The 17,129-nt window shown below is 43.6% G+C and overlaps 1 protein-coding gene across 1 annotated transcript in view; it reads left to right on the top strand.

The window, feature by feature from the left end:
- The window catches only part of LRIG1 (leucine rich repeats and immunoglobulin like domains 1), a 140,480-nt gene that overhangs the window by 47,345 nt on the left and 76,006 nt on the right, over nucleotides 1–17,129 (top strand). The window contains exons 2-3 of the mRNA XM_007500048.3: nucleotides 5,673–5,744; nucleotides 13,560–13,634. Coding sequence (XP_007500110.2) covers nucleotides 5,673–5,744; nucleotides 13,560–13,634 — 147 coding nt within the window. The remainder of the gene's footprint in view (nucleotides 1–5,672; nucleotides 5,745–13,559; nucleotides 13,635–17,129) is intronic.

The following is a 17,129-nucleotide window of genomic DNA, read 5'->3' as shown; positions in this document are numbered from 1 at the left end:
GTCCTGATTGTTCAGGGCTCTGCCCACCCTTTGTGTCCCAGCCGTCCCAACGTGTGTTATGACAGTGGCTGACAAAATGTTTAATGAAAGCGGGCTTGGCAGTAACTGAATTCCCAGACTCTTCCTTGGGCCTCTTTACTTGTTGCTGAAAGGTTCAGAAATGCTGACAGAGTCTGCCCTGCTGACAGATAAATTGTTTTGACAGGAGAATCTGAAGCCTGTGACTGAATAAAAATTTAGCTATTGAACCTGGAGAGGGGAACGCTGTGTGTGTAGGAAAAATACCGGACTTCAAAAGGTTTGGGGTTTGTTCAGGTATTTGTCTTGCTACTTGAAATAGGAATCCTTTAAGACTTTCAAGGTAACCCCTTCTCTCCCTCCACCCCATTTCATTGTGGGCTCTGCATGTGGCTTAACATTTCAGGAAATCAGTTTTAATAGCTGTGGCCTGGGAGGCAGTTTGGTACCAGGAATAATAGCCCTACATTTGGAGTCACTCTGGTACTGCCTCTTTAGCTGTGCGATTAGGGAGGGAGGCTCAGTTTACTCATCTGTAAAATAAGGGGTTTGGGCTAAAAGATCTAAGGGTCTCTCCCCCTTCTCTCTCTCCCTCCCTTCCTTCCTTCCCTTTGATCTCAGAATCAAAATTTGTGTATTGGTTCCAAGGCAGAAGAAAGCTAAGGGATAGGCAATGGGGGTCAAGTGACTTGCCCAGAGTCACACAGCTAGGAATTGTCCGAGGGCACATTTGAACCCAGGATGTCCTGTCTCTGGGCCTGGTTCTCAATGCACCAAGCTGCCCTCAGATCTAAAGATATTTTCAAGCTTTAGATCTTTTTAATCTTTACCGGTCTTTAACCTTATGTAAGTCCTTCCAAACTCAATATGGCAGCACATTGAAGTAGAAATCATTTAAGCTACTTGTAGCCAGAATGTTTGACACCTCTACCCTATAATTTAATCAGTAAAATAATCTTTGGATTAAAAAAAATCTGAATTTCCTACTTAGGTATTTTGCTTCAGAGGATTTGCCAAGTACTCTGAAGGACTTACTTCATTTTACTTAAGAATACATTTTTAGGGGGCAGCTGGGTGAATCAGTGGATTGAGAGTCCTAGGTTCAAACCTGGTTTCAGACACTCCCCAGCTGTGTGGTCCTGGGCAAGTCACTTGACCCCCATTGCCTAGCCCTTACTACTCTTCTGCCTTGGAACCAAGATGGAAGGTAAGGGTTTTTTGGGGGGTGGGGAGGAAAGAATACATTTTTATTATAGTCTTTTGTTTTTACATCACTTATCTTTCACATAGTATCTGCCTTCTACTTCCCTCCCAAAAAGCCATTCTTCATAATAAAGATTTTTTTTTAAAAAGAGGGAAGAAAAAAATTCTCCAGAACTAACATGTGAAGCAAACAATAACAAAAAAGGCTGAAATTATATGTAGCATTCCATGCTTATGGTCCCTGTCTTCAAGGAAGCCTGGGGAGGAGAGTATCTTCTCATGCTTTATTGTTACAATTTTGTAGCATTCCTTTTTTATTGTTTTTTCCCCTAAACCATTTGTTGTCATTTTGTATCTTGTTTCCCCGGTTTTGCCCACTTCCTATGTAGGTCTTTTCCCCCCATTCTCTTTACTCCCCATGTTCATGATTTCCTAAGAAAGGAAGTAATGATGATCCACTGGACCTTCAAAGACCATCAATAATCTCTTTAAGATTTTGCAGAAACAATTCGATTGCTGCTTATTTGGGGGAGCCCATTTACATCATTCATAGGAGTGTTTTGTTGTTCAGTTGTTTTAATCATGTCTGATTCTTTATTTCCTTCTCCAGCTCATTTTACAGGTGAGGAAACTGAGGCAAACAAGATTAAGTAACTTGGCCAGGGTCACATAGCTAAGAAGTGTCTGAAGTCTGATTTGGACTGACTTCAGGCTCAGCACTCATATGCTGGAAAGTCCATGGGGAACAGCTTGGTAGCTGAATCTCATCTGTGAAATACCCTACAAGTGGTCATATCCCATACCCCCTTTGCTTAGAGACCTGGGGGGGGGGGGATCTACTACCTCTTCTCCATAACTCTCTCCCTGCTCTTTCTCCTTTGGTTCCAGTCCTACTTCTCTCAAAGTTCTTTGAACAGCGAAGTCAATAATTACCCTTCTGTCTTCTCTAGGTACAACACTTTCAGTTCCCACATGTGATTGTTATTTGAGTTGTTGGCCACATTCTGGTTGCCCTCCCTGGATACAGTGAGGGCAGTGACCTGTTCTTGATGAATCCATTTTTTAAAAAGCAATGACTGCTTCCCTTTCTATTTGTCAACAATCATTCCCTTTAATGATAGATCTTAGAATTGAAGCAGAGCTCCTGCATCCAGTTTTCATACTCTTAAAGTTTTTCCCTTTTTAAAAAAATTGAGCTATTTTCCCATCTCCATTCCTAAAGCACCTCTCTCTCATCCTTGAAAATCTTGCAAGACTGCCAAGTCTATAATAACATAGACCCAAGCAAAGAAGTAACACACTTTCTTTTCTGTTAAGTGAATTATTTTAAACACACCATCTTTTCATGCAGTCCCTTTCAGTGTTGTTTGGTTTGGGTTGACTCACCGTGCTTTGGGATTTTCTTTTATAAACACAATCTCTGTTGAGCTCTGGGACCCTTTAATAAGAGCCTAGAGCTTTAGACAAGCTCAAACTTGACTTCTACTGTATGATTAAAAACCAAAAACCCCAAAAATACAGCTTCCCCTCCTCCCTTCCATCCTGCCCTCAACAAAAGCAGTAACCAGCCTCTATCTTTATAGTAATATAATCTCCAGACAAATTGCGCTTTAATTCTAGTTGGGTTGTGAACATGGACTTGGCTTTTAAATATACTGCTGGCTTCAAATGCTGGGTGACTTTTATTTAGATGAATGTCTTTGCGTTGTGGTGAAACAGATAACTGCGGAGGCCAGTATTGATTTCAGAAGTCCCTGGAGTGCAGTTAAAAGACAGTAGGGACTTCAGGCAGGCTGTACTCTTAAAGATCCAGACGCTTGCATGGAAGGGCACAGTTAATGAGGGAAATTAATCGTGAAGATGGAAATCTTGACACTGTTTGTTTACTCCATTGCCAGTAGTAGTCTTGGGGCCAGGTGAGTTGATTTACTTTGGTGCATTAGGTGAAATGGAAGAAGGTTTTGTAAGGAGGAGAAGCAAAATGGGTGAGATTAGAGGAAGAGAAGTAAAACTTGACATTTTGGGGATGATCTTGGAAAATAAGAACATAAGGAAGGAAGATAAGGAAGACAAAACCTCCAACTAAGGGGGTAGCAGGAGTTTTCACTTGGATGATTGGACTGTCCATTCGTATTTGGGGAGGCTTTTAAAAATTAAAACCTGTACCTTTCATCTTAGAATTAATACTGTGTATTGGTCTCAAGGCAGAAGAGCAGTAAGGGCTGGTTGCTGGATTTGAACCCAAGAACTCTCATCTCTAGGTCTGGCTCTCTATCCGCTGAGCCCCATAGCTGTCCCTAGAACAGGTTTTGAGGAAGAATTTAGGTTGCTGTTGAGCAGGGCAGGCTGGGCTGAGGGTACACTAATGGATTAGGCCCTGGATTTAGAAGTTCACTAAATGTCAGCTTTATTTGCAAGTTCAAAATTAGACATTAGAGTTTGTAAAGACAAGTTCAAATCCTGAGGACTGCTGCTTCTGGTTTGACGTTGGGGAAAGTGTCTCCCTATTTTAAGATATAGTACAAGGGGCAGTTAGGTGACTCAATGAACTGAGATCCAAGCCTAGAGACAGGAGGAGGACCTGGGTTCAAATGTGGCCTCCGGCATTCCCTAGCAATGTGACCCTGGGCAAGTCACTTAACCCCATTCCCTAGCCCATACCACTCTTCTGCCTTGGAACCAATCACATTAGTGAGTCAAAGATGGAAGGTTCAGGTCTAAAAAAAAATGGATGTTGAAATTTCCATTCATGCATATTGCTAGTGTTAGTGGACCCAAACAAACCTGAACATTTCCAAGTAATGTGGATGATTAAATGAATAATCCCAACAGCCATTTATAGCTTTCTAGCTCTTAGCACAGTGCCTGGCACACAGAAGGCACTACCCTACAATAACCCTAGAGTTAAAGTATTATTGCTTATAAAGGCAAATGATGGGGTGAATTTGTGTGGTTGGTAGCCATTGTCCTCATACCTGGACTCTGCCGCCCCCCCCCAATCTACCCCCATTAAATACAACCAAATTCATTGACTGATCTCTGTTATCATGTCTCAGGATTCTGCTGCAACAGTAGATTCAGGTATATGGGGTAAGAGCCAGACCTTTGGAGTCAGGAAAACCTTGAGTTCAAATCCTGCTTCTGATACATTCTGGCTGTAGGAGCTGTAATAATTTAAACAGTAGATAAATCACTTATAAATTGTCGAGACCAGCTGTATAACGTTGTTGGGAAAAGCAGCATCTAGGCAGTATTTTTTGTGCTGACCCCAAGTAATCAAGAACATAATAGTATCCTAGCTTTAGAGGTAGAGGGGATCTTGGGAGTAAATCTACACTAATCCCCTCATTTCACCAGTCAAGAACCTGAGGCCGAGGTTCACACAAGCAGAGCTGGATCTTAACTAAACTCAGTTCTGACTTTAGTCCAGGACTTTAATCTACTGATGTATTTATGAAAAATTTCCCTTTTAGTCTGTGATTATTACCTTCTGTTTTTATTAATGGGGGTCTAGGGTTCTGTACTAAGTATTAGTCATTCTGTAAGACAGCAAGCTTCCTCTAGGCTGGGGTTTTATATTATACATCTGGTCATCTTCATAGTTTATAGTCAATTATCGAGACCTGGCCAGTCCTTAATCCATTCTTCTGATTTCCCTTTACCCGGAGGGATACTCAGTTTGGTGTTTTCAAGCCAAAGGCATTGCATTAATTAGTCCCTAGACTTGGTGGTAAACTCAAGAATTTCCTTTACAAAAATAAAAAAATACCTGCAAATGCAGGCTGAAGTTGCATTCGGTACCATCCCGAAGGATAAGTGATGAAATGGTGCTTGAGATACGTTTGGGCTTATCACAGTGATGAAGGAGCTGAGAGGTCGGTCACCTGAGGTTAGCCAGCAAGGATGGGGTTGAGCGATGACATCTGAAGGGCCAGTGGAAAGCATCATCTTCACGTTTAAAAAATGTCCAAGTAAAGCCTGTATGAGCTAAAAGGGAACCATTTTGTTTCTTTTTAAAGTTGTTTTTAAAAGGAGACATTAAGTTGGGTTTAGAGCAGAGGAAAATAAAAGCTTGCTTGTCCTGATATTGTCCTATTAAAATCCCAGAGCACCTTCTGGTCATAATCAGGGAAGGATGGAGGTGTGGAAGATGGTGTTAGGAATAGTTGGCAAAAAATAATTTGCATCATATAAAGCTTCCTAAGTTTTGGAAAGTACCCACCGTATCTCATTACCAACCTTATTATTCTATTTGGAGTTTAAACCATTCACAACCTGGTTGAGTTGTAGTCTTGTTTGGTTATTACCCATTTTACAGATTAGAAAACTGAGACTCCCTCTGGGCCGTTCAGCTAAGAAATGTCAGAGGTTGAATTTGAATCCACAACATTCTATAAACATGAAGTCTGCGGTAATGCATTCTAATGCTATTTTTTCCCCTCTCTTTATAGAAATCTGAGCAACAACAAGCTAACAGAGATTGATCCTGCTGCATTTGAGGACTTGGTGAATCTACAAGAAGTGTGAGTCTTAACTTGGGGTTTGGAGTGGTGTATCTGTTAGCCTTTTCTGGTAGATGAGAGAAGCTTTTGGACCCCTTTTCAGTATTCTGAAATTTTATTATGATTTTGATATTTTAAGAAGATAAAATAAAATACACAGAATTAATAAAAGAAAACCATTTATATTGAGACAACCATTTTTAAAGGGATTAAACCAATTATGTCGACACATCCATTTTAGAAGGACAAGATAAAAATGCATAGAATTGAAAAAGGAAACCAATTATATTGAGAAAATAGCTTTAAAAAACAAGTTCATGGACTTCCTGGCTTAAAAACTCTTGATCTATTTTCATGGTGCTCTGGCAGCTTTGCCAGCCCTCTGTAGCTAGCTTGAACTAATAAATATCACTTTCCCCCTCGAGTGTAGTTTCTTGCCTTGAATGATAAAAATTTCTTTCTTTCTTCTTCTGTCACCCACTCCCACCGAGGCAAGGACCACAGCATCCTAGCATTGCAATTAAATTCAGTATAACCTTCCTGGTGATCAGTGATAGGGATAGAAGAGAAGGTTTTCAATTCCGCCTTTCCCTCCCCTTAGCTCCATGCAAAGCTCTGTGGGAATAATTCAGTTAACACACCTGGCCATGCAAGTTTCCCTTCTGAAAGGAAATTACTCACATGGAGTTAGAAGGGCAAACTCCCCGGTGGTATTTGATGCCAGCCCATCCCTTATCTCCCAGGAAACAAAGGTGTAGTGTAATGCACCAGAGGGGCTTAACTCGGGTCTCCTCTGCTTCAAAACAGTGTTAATAATAATGCCTTTGGAAGCAGCAATCTGCTGGTCTCTTAAAGAAGCCAGCTTTGAACCTGAAACTTTTTTTTTTTTGTTACGGCTTCCTCCATCACTGCGGATATGGTTATTACCAGCGATTTTTAAGCTCTTTATTTAGATCTCTTAAAAAAAACAAAAAACAACTTGTTGGAGAAAGTAAAAAAAAAATCTTTTCTTCACTTCTAAGTTTGTGAGTTTGTGGAGTTCCTTTCTCAGCTCGACTTAAAGTAACTTCAAAATCCTCCCACCCGTCCCCCAATTATTCATTTTTGTAATAGAGTCATTTTCTAAAATCAAACCCCCAATTCATGTGTCCATATAAACAAGCGATAAATTCTGTTTTCTTCTGCACTTCTGCTCCCACAGTTCTTTCTCTCGACGTGGAGGGTGTTTCTCTTTCTCCTAAATTCCTTTGGATTGTCCTGGATCGTTGCTTGGCTACTAGTAGAAATGTGTGTTACTTTTGATCGTCCCACCATGTTTAGGTTACTGTGTACAGTGTTCTGGTTCTGCTTGTTTCACTTCACATCAGTTCATGGAGGCTAGAACCTTTTTTGGGGGGAAGGAAGAGATTTTTTAAATGGAAAGGGCTCAGATTTCCAACTAGTGACCCAGCCATTAGGATGGTAACTTGGTGGAGTTTCTGTTTTGAAGGCTTAAGTACAGCAAGCTTTTCTAAGGAGGGAGCAGAAGACCCAAAATTCAGGGTGAATCTTTTCACTCTGTCTCATGGATAGGGGTAGGAAGGAGTCTAGTGATTTCATTGGACTCTCAGGTAAGGAAATGCCAAAAACCCAGTGCAGAGGGGAGCGAGGTAAAGTCAGGATTGGAGATGGGTTAGTTCTGGGTTCAAATTTGGCCTGAGATACTTCCTAACTGGGCAAATCTCTTACCCCCCATTGCCTAAACCTCATAATATTAGTAGTATAATATCCTCACTGCCCCAGGTAGCACTCCTAGAGGAGACTAGACCAAATGATTAGAGAAAAGAAGGATCGAATTGGGGGATGAATGGTTGTTGGCACACGAGTGCTTCCAAATGAAGTGGGTTTTAATGTTTCTTGACAGCTGTCAGGTCTCTCTAAAACCATCAGATGTTGGAAATACAGGGAAGGGAGTGGGGTGGGGAACCACAAGCCAAGGGAGCCAGCCTGCTGGTGGTTTGCCTTTCAGAAGTACTGGAAGCCACAGCCCATGGGGGACTGGCTGGAAGAAGATTGAAAGATGCCTCATTTCAGGCTGTCTGTCATTGCTTTCATCCCAGTCAGCCTTTGCAAGAGTCTTGGAGGCCCAGCCAAGCCACAGTCCATTTAAAAATAACTCTTCCCTCCCCCTCCCCCTTCTCCCCAAGTCTACCAGTAACTCCCATTAAGAAGGCGTGGACATTAATATGGAATGGTGGCCAGGAAGGGCTAATCTATTAATATGAGGGTTATTTATAAAGCCCATTTTTTCCTGCATTTGGCTCATGTTACTATTGCATTCCCTCCCTTACAAATGCGTGATGTGGGTGGCGTGTGCTTTTACAGGGGCAGTGAGTGACCTAAGATGTATCCTTATAAAAGGAGCAAGCCATAAATATGCCCCGGGTTTTGGCATGCAGATCCAACACCCCTTCTCGAGATAGAGAAGGTATTTCTGAAGCTATGAGATCGAGCATTTATCAAGCCCTTATTCTATGCTAGGCACTGGGCATGCTAGGCAGTCGGTACCCTCAGGGAGCTGATGCTCTGATGGGGGAAGGCAGCCTCTACTAGGGAGCTGGGATTGGAGTGGGAGGAGTGGGCGAGGTTGCTGGGAAGGAGCTGGAATAGCCTACAGAGCCAAGAGTGGATCCAAGAGCAAGGTGGAGAGAGACAGACAGACAGAGGTAGGGAGAGAGAGACAGACAGCTAGAGAGAGAGGAGAGATACAGAGAGACAGAGATAGAGAGAGACAGACAGACAAAGAGACATTCAGTGGGGGAGAGACAGACGGGGAGAGACAGAGACACACAGACAAAGAAAGAGACATTCAGTGGGGGAAAGATAGACAGAGAGGCAGATGGGGAGAGACAGACAAATAGACAGATGGTGGAGGAGGAGTGTAGATGGGTGCAGGGGCTTTCACTAGTCGGAGGAGGAGGTGGCTGGAGGGTGAGAAGCTGCAGGCTCACAAATCTTTAAGTGTGGTACACTACACTTGGAATTAAGAATTATTGTTCACTTGTGCCTCATTCTATAGGAGCCCACGAACTTAAAAAAAAACAAAAAACATGGGATTTTCTTGGCAAAGATCCTGGGGGTAGTTTGCTATTTCCTTCTCCAGATCCTTTTAAAAATGAGGGAATTAAGGCAGACTAGATTAAGTGACTTGCCCAGGATCACACAGCTAGTAGTTGTCTGAAGCTACATTTGAACTCAGGTCTTCTGACTTCAGGCTTGGAGCTCTATCCACTGCACCGACCTGGTAACTGCTTTAAGAATGTTTATTATCATTATTACAATGATAATACCTACATTTCTGAGGCTGGATTTGAGCTCAGATCCTCCTGACTCTAAGCCTGAAAGTTCATTGAACCTCACTAAGCTGCCTTGAAGTTGGAGTTCAAATATGGCTACAGAAATTGCTAGCTGTGTGACCTTAGGCAAGTCACTTAGCCAGTCTCTGCTTAGTTTCCTGATCTGTAAAATAGAGATAATAATAGTATCTCCCTTCCAAGGTTGTTAAGAGTATTGAACAAGGTACCATGAAGTCCTGTGTAAACTTTAAAGCACTATAAAATGAGTTGTTATTATTAGTTTTGTGCTCCTTGAGCTGAACAACTTGTTGAGTTTATTCAATCCAGGAAAAGCCATCTGGGTACCCCCCTTCCTCCCTCAAACTCATCTCATCATAGAAGCCTTTTAAGCTGAAATACATTGAAGCATCCTCTAAAATGGTGCCTCCTCTAAAAAGGTTTCCCCCTTCCCTTCTTGGCAGCAGGGCTCACCTCTCCTTCTCTCCAGCCTCACAAAGGCTGTGCATTGACTTCTCTGTTTCCTGGTTGCACCTTCTAAGCCCGAGTCTAGAGAATAAGCATCCCTGGAACCCCCACACCTAACCCTGTGTTTGAAACGTGCCCAGCAATAAGCGGATTGCTTTATTTTTTGAAAACTCTTGGGTTTTGGTAGTCAGGGAATTAGAATATGTATTTGGGGGTGGGGAATCCAGACCTAGGAGTTCCTTAGGCAAACAGTGGAAAGAAAGCTTGAATTTGAAGTCTGCCTTTCCAGGTTCAAGTTCTAATTCAAATCTAGGTTCTAATTATTATTACTTGTAACATTTGGCAAGTTACCCATCCTGAGCCTCAGTTTCTTCATCTGTAAAATTAGGGGATCAGACTAGATGAAGGTTTAAGTCTGTGATCCAGTTGGGGAACTGACTCTTTAGGATGTTGCCTGGGCAGGGGTGACCTGGCTTGTGTGGTCCCAGGCAAGTTTGGCCTCCCAGTTCCTGCTGTCCCATACTGCCCTGAGGACAGACAGAAGTTAAGGGGGATGGGAGGGACTAGAGAACCAAACCAGAGAGATTATTTTCATAACAAAGCTTTCCCACCTCCTATTTTTTAATAGAAGATTCCACTTTGCATATTTTAGAAAGGGAAGGCTGTATTAATTGTGCAGCAGCATCCCGTGGGGTGTGTGGATTTAGGGAAATGCTGCCTTACGTTTTCCTAAGAATCATGTACCAAAGTGTAGTTAAAGGGGCTGTTGTGGAGTCTCTTTCTTCTTTAACATGGAAGCAGAGGGAAGAAAACTCGCTGCTTTAAAAACAAACTGAAAAAAAAAAAGTCTGGCCCCCTTTTAAATTCTCTCCTCCTCCCTCGTGTCACTACAAAGGCTAAAAAGATCCAGCCCCCCACAGGTGGTCAGGGCTGGGGACATTCCATGTGATCCAGCCGAGGCCCACCCACCTCCTTCCCTGCTATTTTTAGGGATCCAGGCTGTAAGACCGAGAGTGAGGGATCGGGTTCAAGATGGGAGTGATTATTCCTGTAAGAGTAGGTGGGATTCCCAGCTCTGGCAGGAAGCACGGCTATGGACGGGGCTACAAGTCATGCATCATCCTTTGGATGTGCTCTGGGGGCCCGATGACCTAGTTTTTAGCATCACGAAAGAGGGGGATCTGTTCCTTTTAAACCAAAACACGTCCAACACAAAGCTGTTCCTGGGACGAATATTTTCCTTTGTGGGTTTTCACTTTGGAGTGATGTTTGAAGAGAGAGCTTGGCAGCAAGAGAATGCGAACATTTTGCATTTGTACAAGTAAAAGCAAGCAAAACCTCCTTTGTTGAGCCTAGTGTATGGCCCGTGCCCTTTATCACAGAGAAGCAGATGACGAGAGCAGCACCCTGGATTGGTTTCTTTCACAAAGCGATTCCAGGATCACGGGGGAGACTCGGCCACCCGTTCGGCCCAGAGCTCCTTCCTGGGACCCTTCACACAGGGGACACTGTGCTGAGCCGACAGGATGCCAGAGCAACCAAGAGGGGCTGAAATAGGCTCACTGAGGCACTTACTTTTAGCCAGACGTTTGTATGATTTCAAGTGAAAAGGAGAAGGGTATTTTGCTTTATCCCATTCTCTCTCCATTTTATCCTGGCACTTGGGCTATCAAGATTTCCCTTGTAGCATGTGGCCCCCCTTCTCTGCCATTGCAGGGGGCCAGGTTTCCTTTTACTGAAGGGGTCTGGGAGCCGGACAGCCGGACAGCAGGTCCAGCCTACTGGACAGACTTCCTAATCCCTCCCTTGCTTTCCACTGTGGCCACCAGGGAAGGGGACTTCAGAGGAAATTTGGCTGAGCCTTGTTTCCACCTGTGCCCTGGTCTCTTTCAGCACCTTGGTGGTGGCGATGCCTGCCATGCCTCCCCCCCTTTACTGGTGGGCGGCATTGATGTTTGTGTAAACCTGGGTGGAATTCTTAGAGCAGGTTTGAGTTACTATTGAGTAGAAGTCTTCGCTAGGGTTTGGGAGTTTTCATTTTTTGTTGTTTATTTCCCCCCTCAGTTCACATTTTGACTTGCCCTCAGGTAAACACTTGGCTTTCCCTTGCATCTATTAGGTGAGCTGCCTGGTGAGTGTCCTAGGCCACCCTTCTTCATGCCTCTTTCTCTGGCCCTGGAGCTGGCTAGGATCCTTTCACTGTCCGCTCAGCTGGCTAGAGTGACCCTGCATTGGACCTCAGAAGCATCAGCTGGCGGCCTTTGTGGTCCAGTTTCTGTTGTTGAGGCCAATGAAATTGCCTTCCTTTTCTCCTCTGGTCAGCTGCCTCCTTAAACTCCCTTGTTCTGGTGCCTTCCGAGATGAGGCTATTTACCAACTTTTAGGGTCTTTTTGCACGGAGGGACTCCCCCCCCCCCCCAATAAGCCTAGAAACTAAAGGCCTTTTTTAAAAGCCTGAGAATGCTCAGGCTAGTGCATGGCTGACCTGGCCTCTGACCCTGTTCTTCCACTTTCCTCTAATGAATTGGGAGGATTCCATTTTTGCAGCAAACAAATTAGCACTTAATGGCAAGAGCTTGTTAGTGGGGAGCAGGTAAGGTCCAAGTTCCGGGGCAAAAAGCCCATCCTTTCTGGGTGGAGGAAAAGAGGGAGGGAGAAAAACAGCTCTTAATTTGGGGGAGCAGTTAGACTAGTGCCTGTACGAGTAATTAATGGGCTAATTCACTGCCTAAACAAGACCTCATTTTCATTCTTCCAGTCTTCAGACACAAGGTGTTACTGAAGCCCATCTTGCAGGAACAGTGAAAACCTCCTTAATGGGCTTTGACTCCGAAGAGGGTGGAAGAATAATTGGAGGAAGAGAGACAGACACAGACAGATAGACAAGAAAGATGGGGAAGGGAGAAGGAGAGGGGGAGAGGGGGAGAGAGAGAGAGAGAAATGGCAAATGCTCTAAGTCAATCAAGTGTCAAATGTGCTTGACATAGCATAGGCAGCTTGCCTAGTTTCCAGAAGCTAAAAATGTGATTTTCTGTAGTATATTTCCCTCCTCTTTTTAAAAAATGGGCTTAAGGCATGTCTGAGCTAGCTTTCCATATGTTGATTCTCCTCCATGTTGGTAGAAATGCATTTCTCCATGGGAAAGAGACCTGGCAGTCTACATCTCTGCCATTTAGCTAAATTCCGCTCTTTTGAATCCAGACTACAATTCTCATAAGAATAGCATTCTATTGTTCCCTGTCAACAACTCAAGGAATCATAAAAACAGATTCATATTCTAGTATGTTCATTTTACAGATGAGGAAACTGAGGCCTTGCGAGGGGGAGAAGCAGTTTGACACACATCATATCCCTGGAGCTGGGACTCTAACACAGATTCTTCTAGATCCAGTTCTTGGGTTCTTTCCACAGCACCCATGATACTGCCTCATCATGTCTGTCAGGGGAGAAATAGAGAACTCTAGCTCAAACTATGAGGGTTCAAATTCTGGGTCTACTATTTAGGAGCTGCTCAGACTTGACCAAGTTGTCCTTCTGTTAGACTAGGAGGTACCTGAAATCTTCCCCCCTCATCTTGTCGCTTTTATGTCTATGAAAATTGGAATACATTTGTTAAAATTAAAATTATTTATTTGAATTAGGCAAAGAAAGGAAATTTAAGTCTATAAACTTAGAAACATTGAAATTCAGATTATTTAATTTTTTTTAATTGGGTAAAGGAACCAAATTCAGGTCTAATTTCTCCATGAAGTTTTCTCTAACATATATCATCCCAGCTTGAACTGCTGCTTACTCTTCATTGGAGAGCCATACTTGTGATGTTTTCACTGAGGCAAAGTCCAAAAATGAAAACCCGAAGAGGTCTTGGGTACCACAAATGATCTGTTATAGAACTCTCCTTCCAAACCTCAGTGCTGGGAAGTCTTGGCTGATCACAGATGCTGGTGATTTATTTATTTATTTATCTATCAGAAGGACAGAGACGGTCCTTTTTAGGTGGTGTGTTTAACTGACTTTGGGGGCTTTCTTTTTGCAGGCACCTGAATAACAACGAGCTGACAATCATCCCTGCCCTGGGTGCTGCCTCTTCCCGAATCTTGTCTCTCTATTTGTAAGTGAGCACCAAATATGGGCTTTGGATTTGGGGGAGGGAGGCACTCTGTGTGTGTGTGTGTGTGTGTGCGCGCGTGTGTGTGCATGTGTATGCATGTGTGTGTGTGAGAGAGAGATGTTTATCATTTCATGTGATTGCTATATAAATTGCCAAATTGGAAGGATAAGTATTTCTAAATGACTTGATTGTTTTTTTTTTTTTAGCTAACAGCAAATCGCACAGCTTTGTTAGGTAGCCTGATTGGATCTAAATATTTTAGCTTGAAAATTTTTAGGGAGGATCCTTCCCCCCCTCCCTTTTTCCTTTTCTTAAAACCCATTACCTTTCCACTTAGAATCAATCTTGCATTATCAATTTTGGGACAGAATTGTGGTAAGGGCTAGGCGGTGGGGATGAAGGGACTTGCCTAGGGTCACCCAGGGAAGGTACCTTTTTAAAAAATACTCAAAGATGACCTGCCCAGGACTCAATAGAGTCCTGGAATCATGGATCATGGAATGCTCTCGTCAGAATGTACTTTTGCAGGGATCCAGCCTTGGGATAGCATGGATAGCTGGAAGGGTCCCCAAGGGCTTACCTCTAGCCCAGAATTTCATTTTATTGATGGAGAAATGAGAGCTGAAGGAACCTCATCTCATTTTAAGGTTGAAGAGTGGATGGTGCCAAGAACTCTCTTACTGGAGTCTTTCGACTTCTAAATTCCAGCCATCCTCATTAGCAAAATGGACATTCGAGACCACTTTGCCAATGAGATAGATGAGGTCCACAAAGCTGAAGAATGGTCGTGTTGGCATTAGAACCCAGGCCATCAGACGATCTAGCCTAATGTTGTTGTTTTTTTTTTTACCCTACCCTGAGCACAGTTCTTGGCACATAGTAGCTGCTTGATAAATGTTCAATCAGTGATAGTGTCAGTAAAGTAGTTGGTAAAATTCTTTATTGATTGCTTGGTAGATACTGGGCGTAGAGACAAAACGGGACCAGTCCCTACCTTTATGGAATCTTTTAGGAAAAACAACTTATCAATGTAAAAGTATATTAAAACATATGATATATATTATATTAAAATATATATTTTATAGAAAAATGTAGAAACTATAGACAGTACATACAAATTCGTTTTGGGGGGCATTGGAGGAATTTTGAGCATTTGGGTGTGCTTTAAAAATATTCCTTTATAAATGATCTTGTTCATATTAGGAGAGGCAGGCAATCCATTCAGTCCTGTCATATGCCGTTGTTGGCTTTATGGTGGAGTGGACTCACTATCGTGTGAGTGGGGCTCTCCCTGGGGCTGGCCAAGCTTCCTCTTTGGTTGACGAAGGCAGGCAGTTTGGGAAATCTAGGTGGATTCCATCAGGCAGCAGTAGGGTCTTATTTTTTGTATAGTAGTGCATTTATTCTTGGGTCTGCAGGCTTCTTGGGAAGCGGACTCATTGGCTACATGCTTACATTCAGAATTGAGAATGGGGGAGGAGAAGGGGGTGACCTAAAAAGGTGGGAGACTCAGAGATGTATCCAGTTCCTGTTTCTTAATGTAATCAAACTTGCTCACTTACCTGCTTTAAAGAATTAAAATAAAAAAAAATGCTCTTAATAAAATAATTACATTAAAAAGTGCTCTTCAAATAAAATAGCTTGAAAAGTTGCATATCCTGTTTTGGGGGGAGAAACAAAGGGAAAGCAGTTCCTTTAATTGCCCCATTCCCCATGAAGATGCTGCTTGGTTGAAGCCTTAAGTTAAGGCTTTTCTCCCAGGCTAAGCACCAGGAGATGACTTTGAGTGCTTCTTGGGGCTGCCCATGAACATGGTGCCTCCTAGAAGCTAGTGCGGAGTCTAGGAGGTTCTGCTGTTTAATGGCCAGTAGGAGGAGGGTCTCTGGGTGGACTCCTACCTGCCATCTCCTCCCCTTAGCTCCTTTCCAGCTTGCTTTTTTTCCCCCCTTTAAGACGATGCAGTGAGCTTCATAAGCCGTTTGCTCACCTGTGTGTATCTTTCTGCAAAATCCAGGCGCAGCGGGGTAGCATGGAGGGACTTGGCAGGAGCAGCGATGTAGCTCGAAGGTCTCAGATTTGGGCTGGCAGCAGGCCCTGTGTTCAGAAGGTGCCAGGTTCTTGCCAGCTTAGCCTTGCATCAGCTTAACCCTTTTTAAGGCCAGCAGCGTCCTTAGGAAGTGTGGTCGGCTGGTTGTCGTGTACTTCTTCCCCTCTAGGGTTTGAGGCAGGCTTTGTGGGTAGAGTGCTGATGGGGATGGGGAAGATAGGCTTAAATCTTGGCTTAGACAGATATTGATACCTGGGAAGACCCTGGCCAAGTCACTTAGCCTCAGTCTCCTCATCTGTGAAACTGGGATCACTGTAGTCTTGCCTCATGGGTTGGCTAGGTAGAGTGGAGAGATTGCTGACATAAAGTCCCTGATGCCGCGTTTGAATCATGACTGCTGCTTGCTCTCTGGGTAGTGGGACGAGTCAGAACTGTTTGGCCCTTTTCTGCCCCAAATCTAGCATTCGGTCAGTTCTCCTCTCTGGGGGGACTCGACGCTCGCTGCCTTCTCCCAGATTCCCTCCAGTTCTCTGTCTGTGATCCTCTCCTCACGGCCCTAGAATGAAGCTAGTGATGGTTTAGTCTCCAACAAAGACCCAAGAACTCAGTGAATTAGAAGAGCTGGGCAGCCACAGTTTCTTTTGACTTTGGGTGGTCATTTTTGGGGGAATGTAAGCTTCTTGAGGGCAGGATTTATCTATCGTTCTTGTACTGTTCCTCCAGCTCCTAGCCAAAGACTTAGCCCAGAAGAAGCATTTAAGAACTTAAAAAAAATGCCTTTTCTAAGTGAGTTGAGCTGAATGTGCCTCACTTTTTATGGAACCCTTCTTAAGAAGGTTGCTTTGTTCCATTTGATGCTTCCCTGAAGACAGAAGATGGTATCTCTGGGGAGGAGGAGAGAGCAGAAGAGAAGCCTTTATGGGCCCCTCTGCCTCATTGAGGCCACCTGATGTTTAATCAATGTTTATTGATTGATTGATGTAGTGGCAACACATTGCCCTGCGCCTGCTGTTTCTCTTCCTGTCCTCCTGCCCCTTTGGCCCCATCCTTCTGGCCTGCCTCCCTGGAGAAGGAAAAGGGACTGTTTTCTTTCTGTGGGGCTTTTGTATCACTTTGAAATCACCTCCTCAGACTTGACTAAAAATACATTTCTTCTCTCACTCCCATCCAGTGCAGGGCAGAGTGGGATAGGCTGGCTTTATTCCTGCTATTCCATTAGGCAGTGTTGAAATATGTAAAGGCTGGGGAGGAAGAATAAAGAGAAAAGAAAACCCAAACCTCACCCGCCTTCACTGAAGCGGGCTTGGGAAAGGCAGGTGAATGTTGGCAGCCACCGCTCTCTCCTGGGTGTGGAGTTCCTTCATGCCTTTCCTGATAAGTTATTCCTTTGAAATGGGGGAAATAGAGGGGAAAAAGAGCATTTAAGATTTTGGCCTTCTTTTTCTGTT

Source organism: Monodelphis domestica, chromosome 7 (genome assembly GCF_027887165.1).
Source record: "Monodelphis domestica isolate mMonDom1 chromosome 7, mMonDom1.pri, whole genome shotgun sequence".
Taxonomy (NCBI): domain Eukaryota; kingdom Metazoa; phylum Chordata; class Mammalia; order Didelphimorphia; family Didelphidae; genus Monodelphis; species Monodelphis domestica.
The sequence above is the reverse complement of the archived record's forward strand: the minus strand, read 5'-3'. Positions and strand labels throughout refer to the sequence as shown.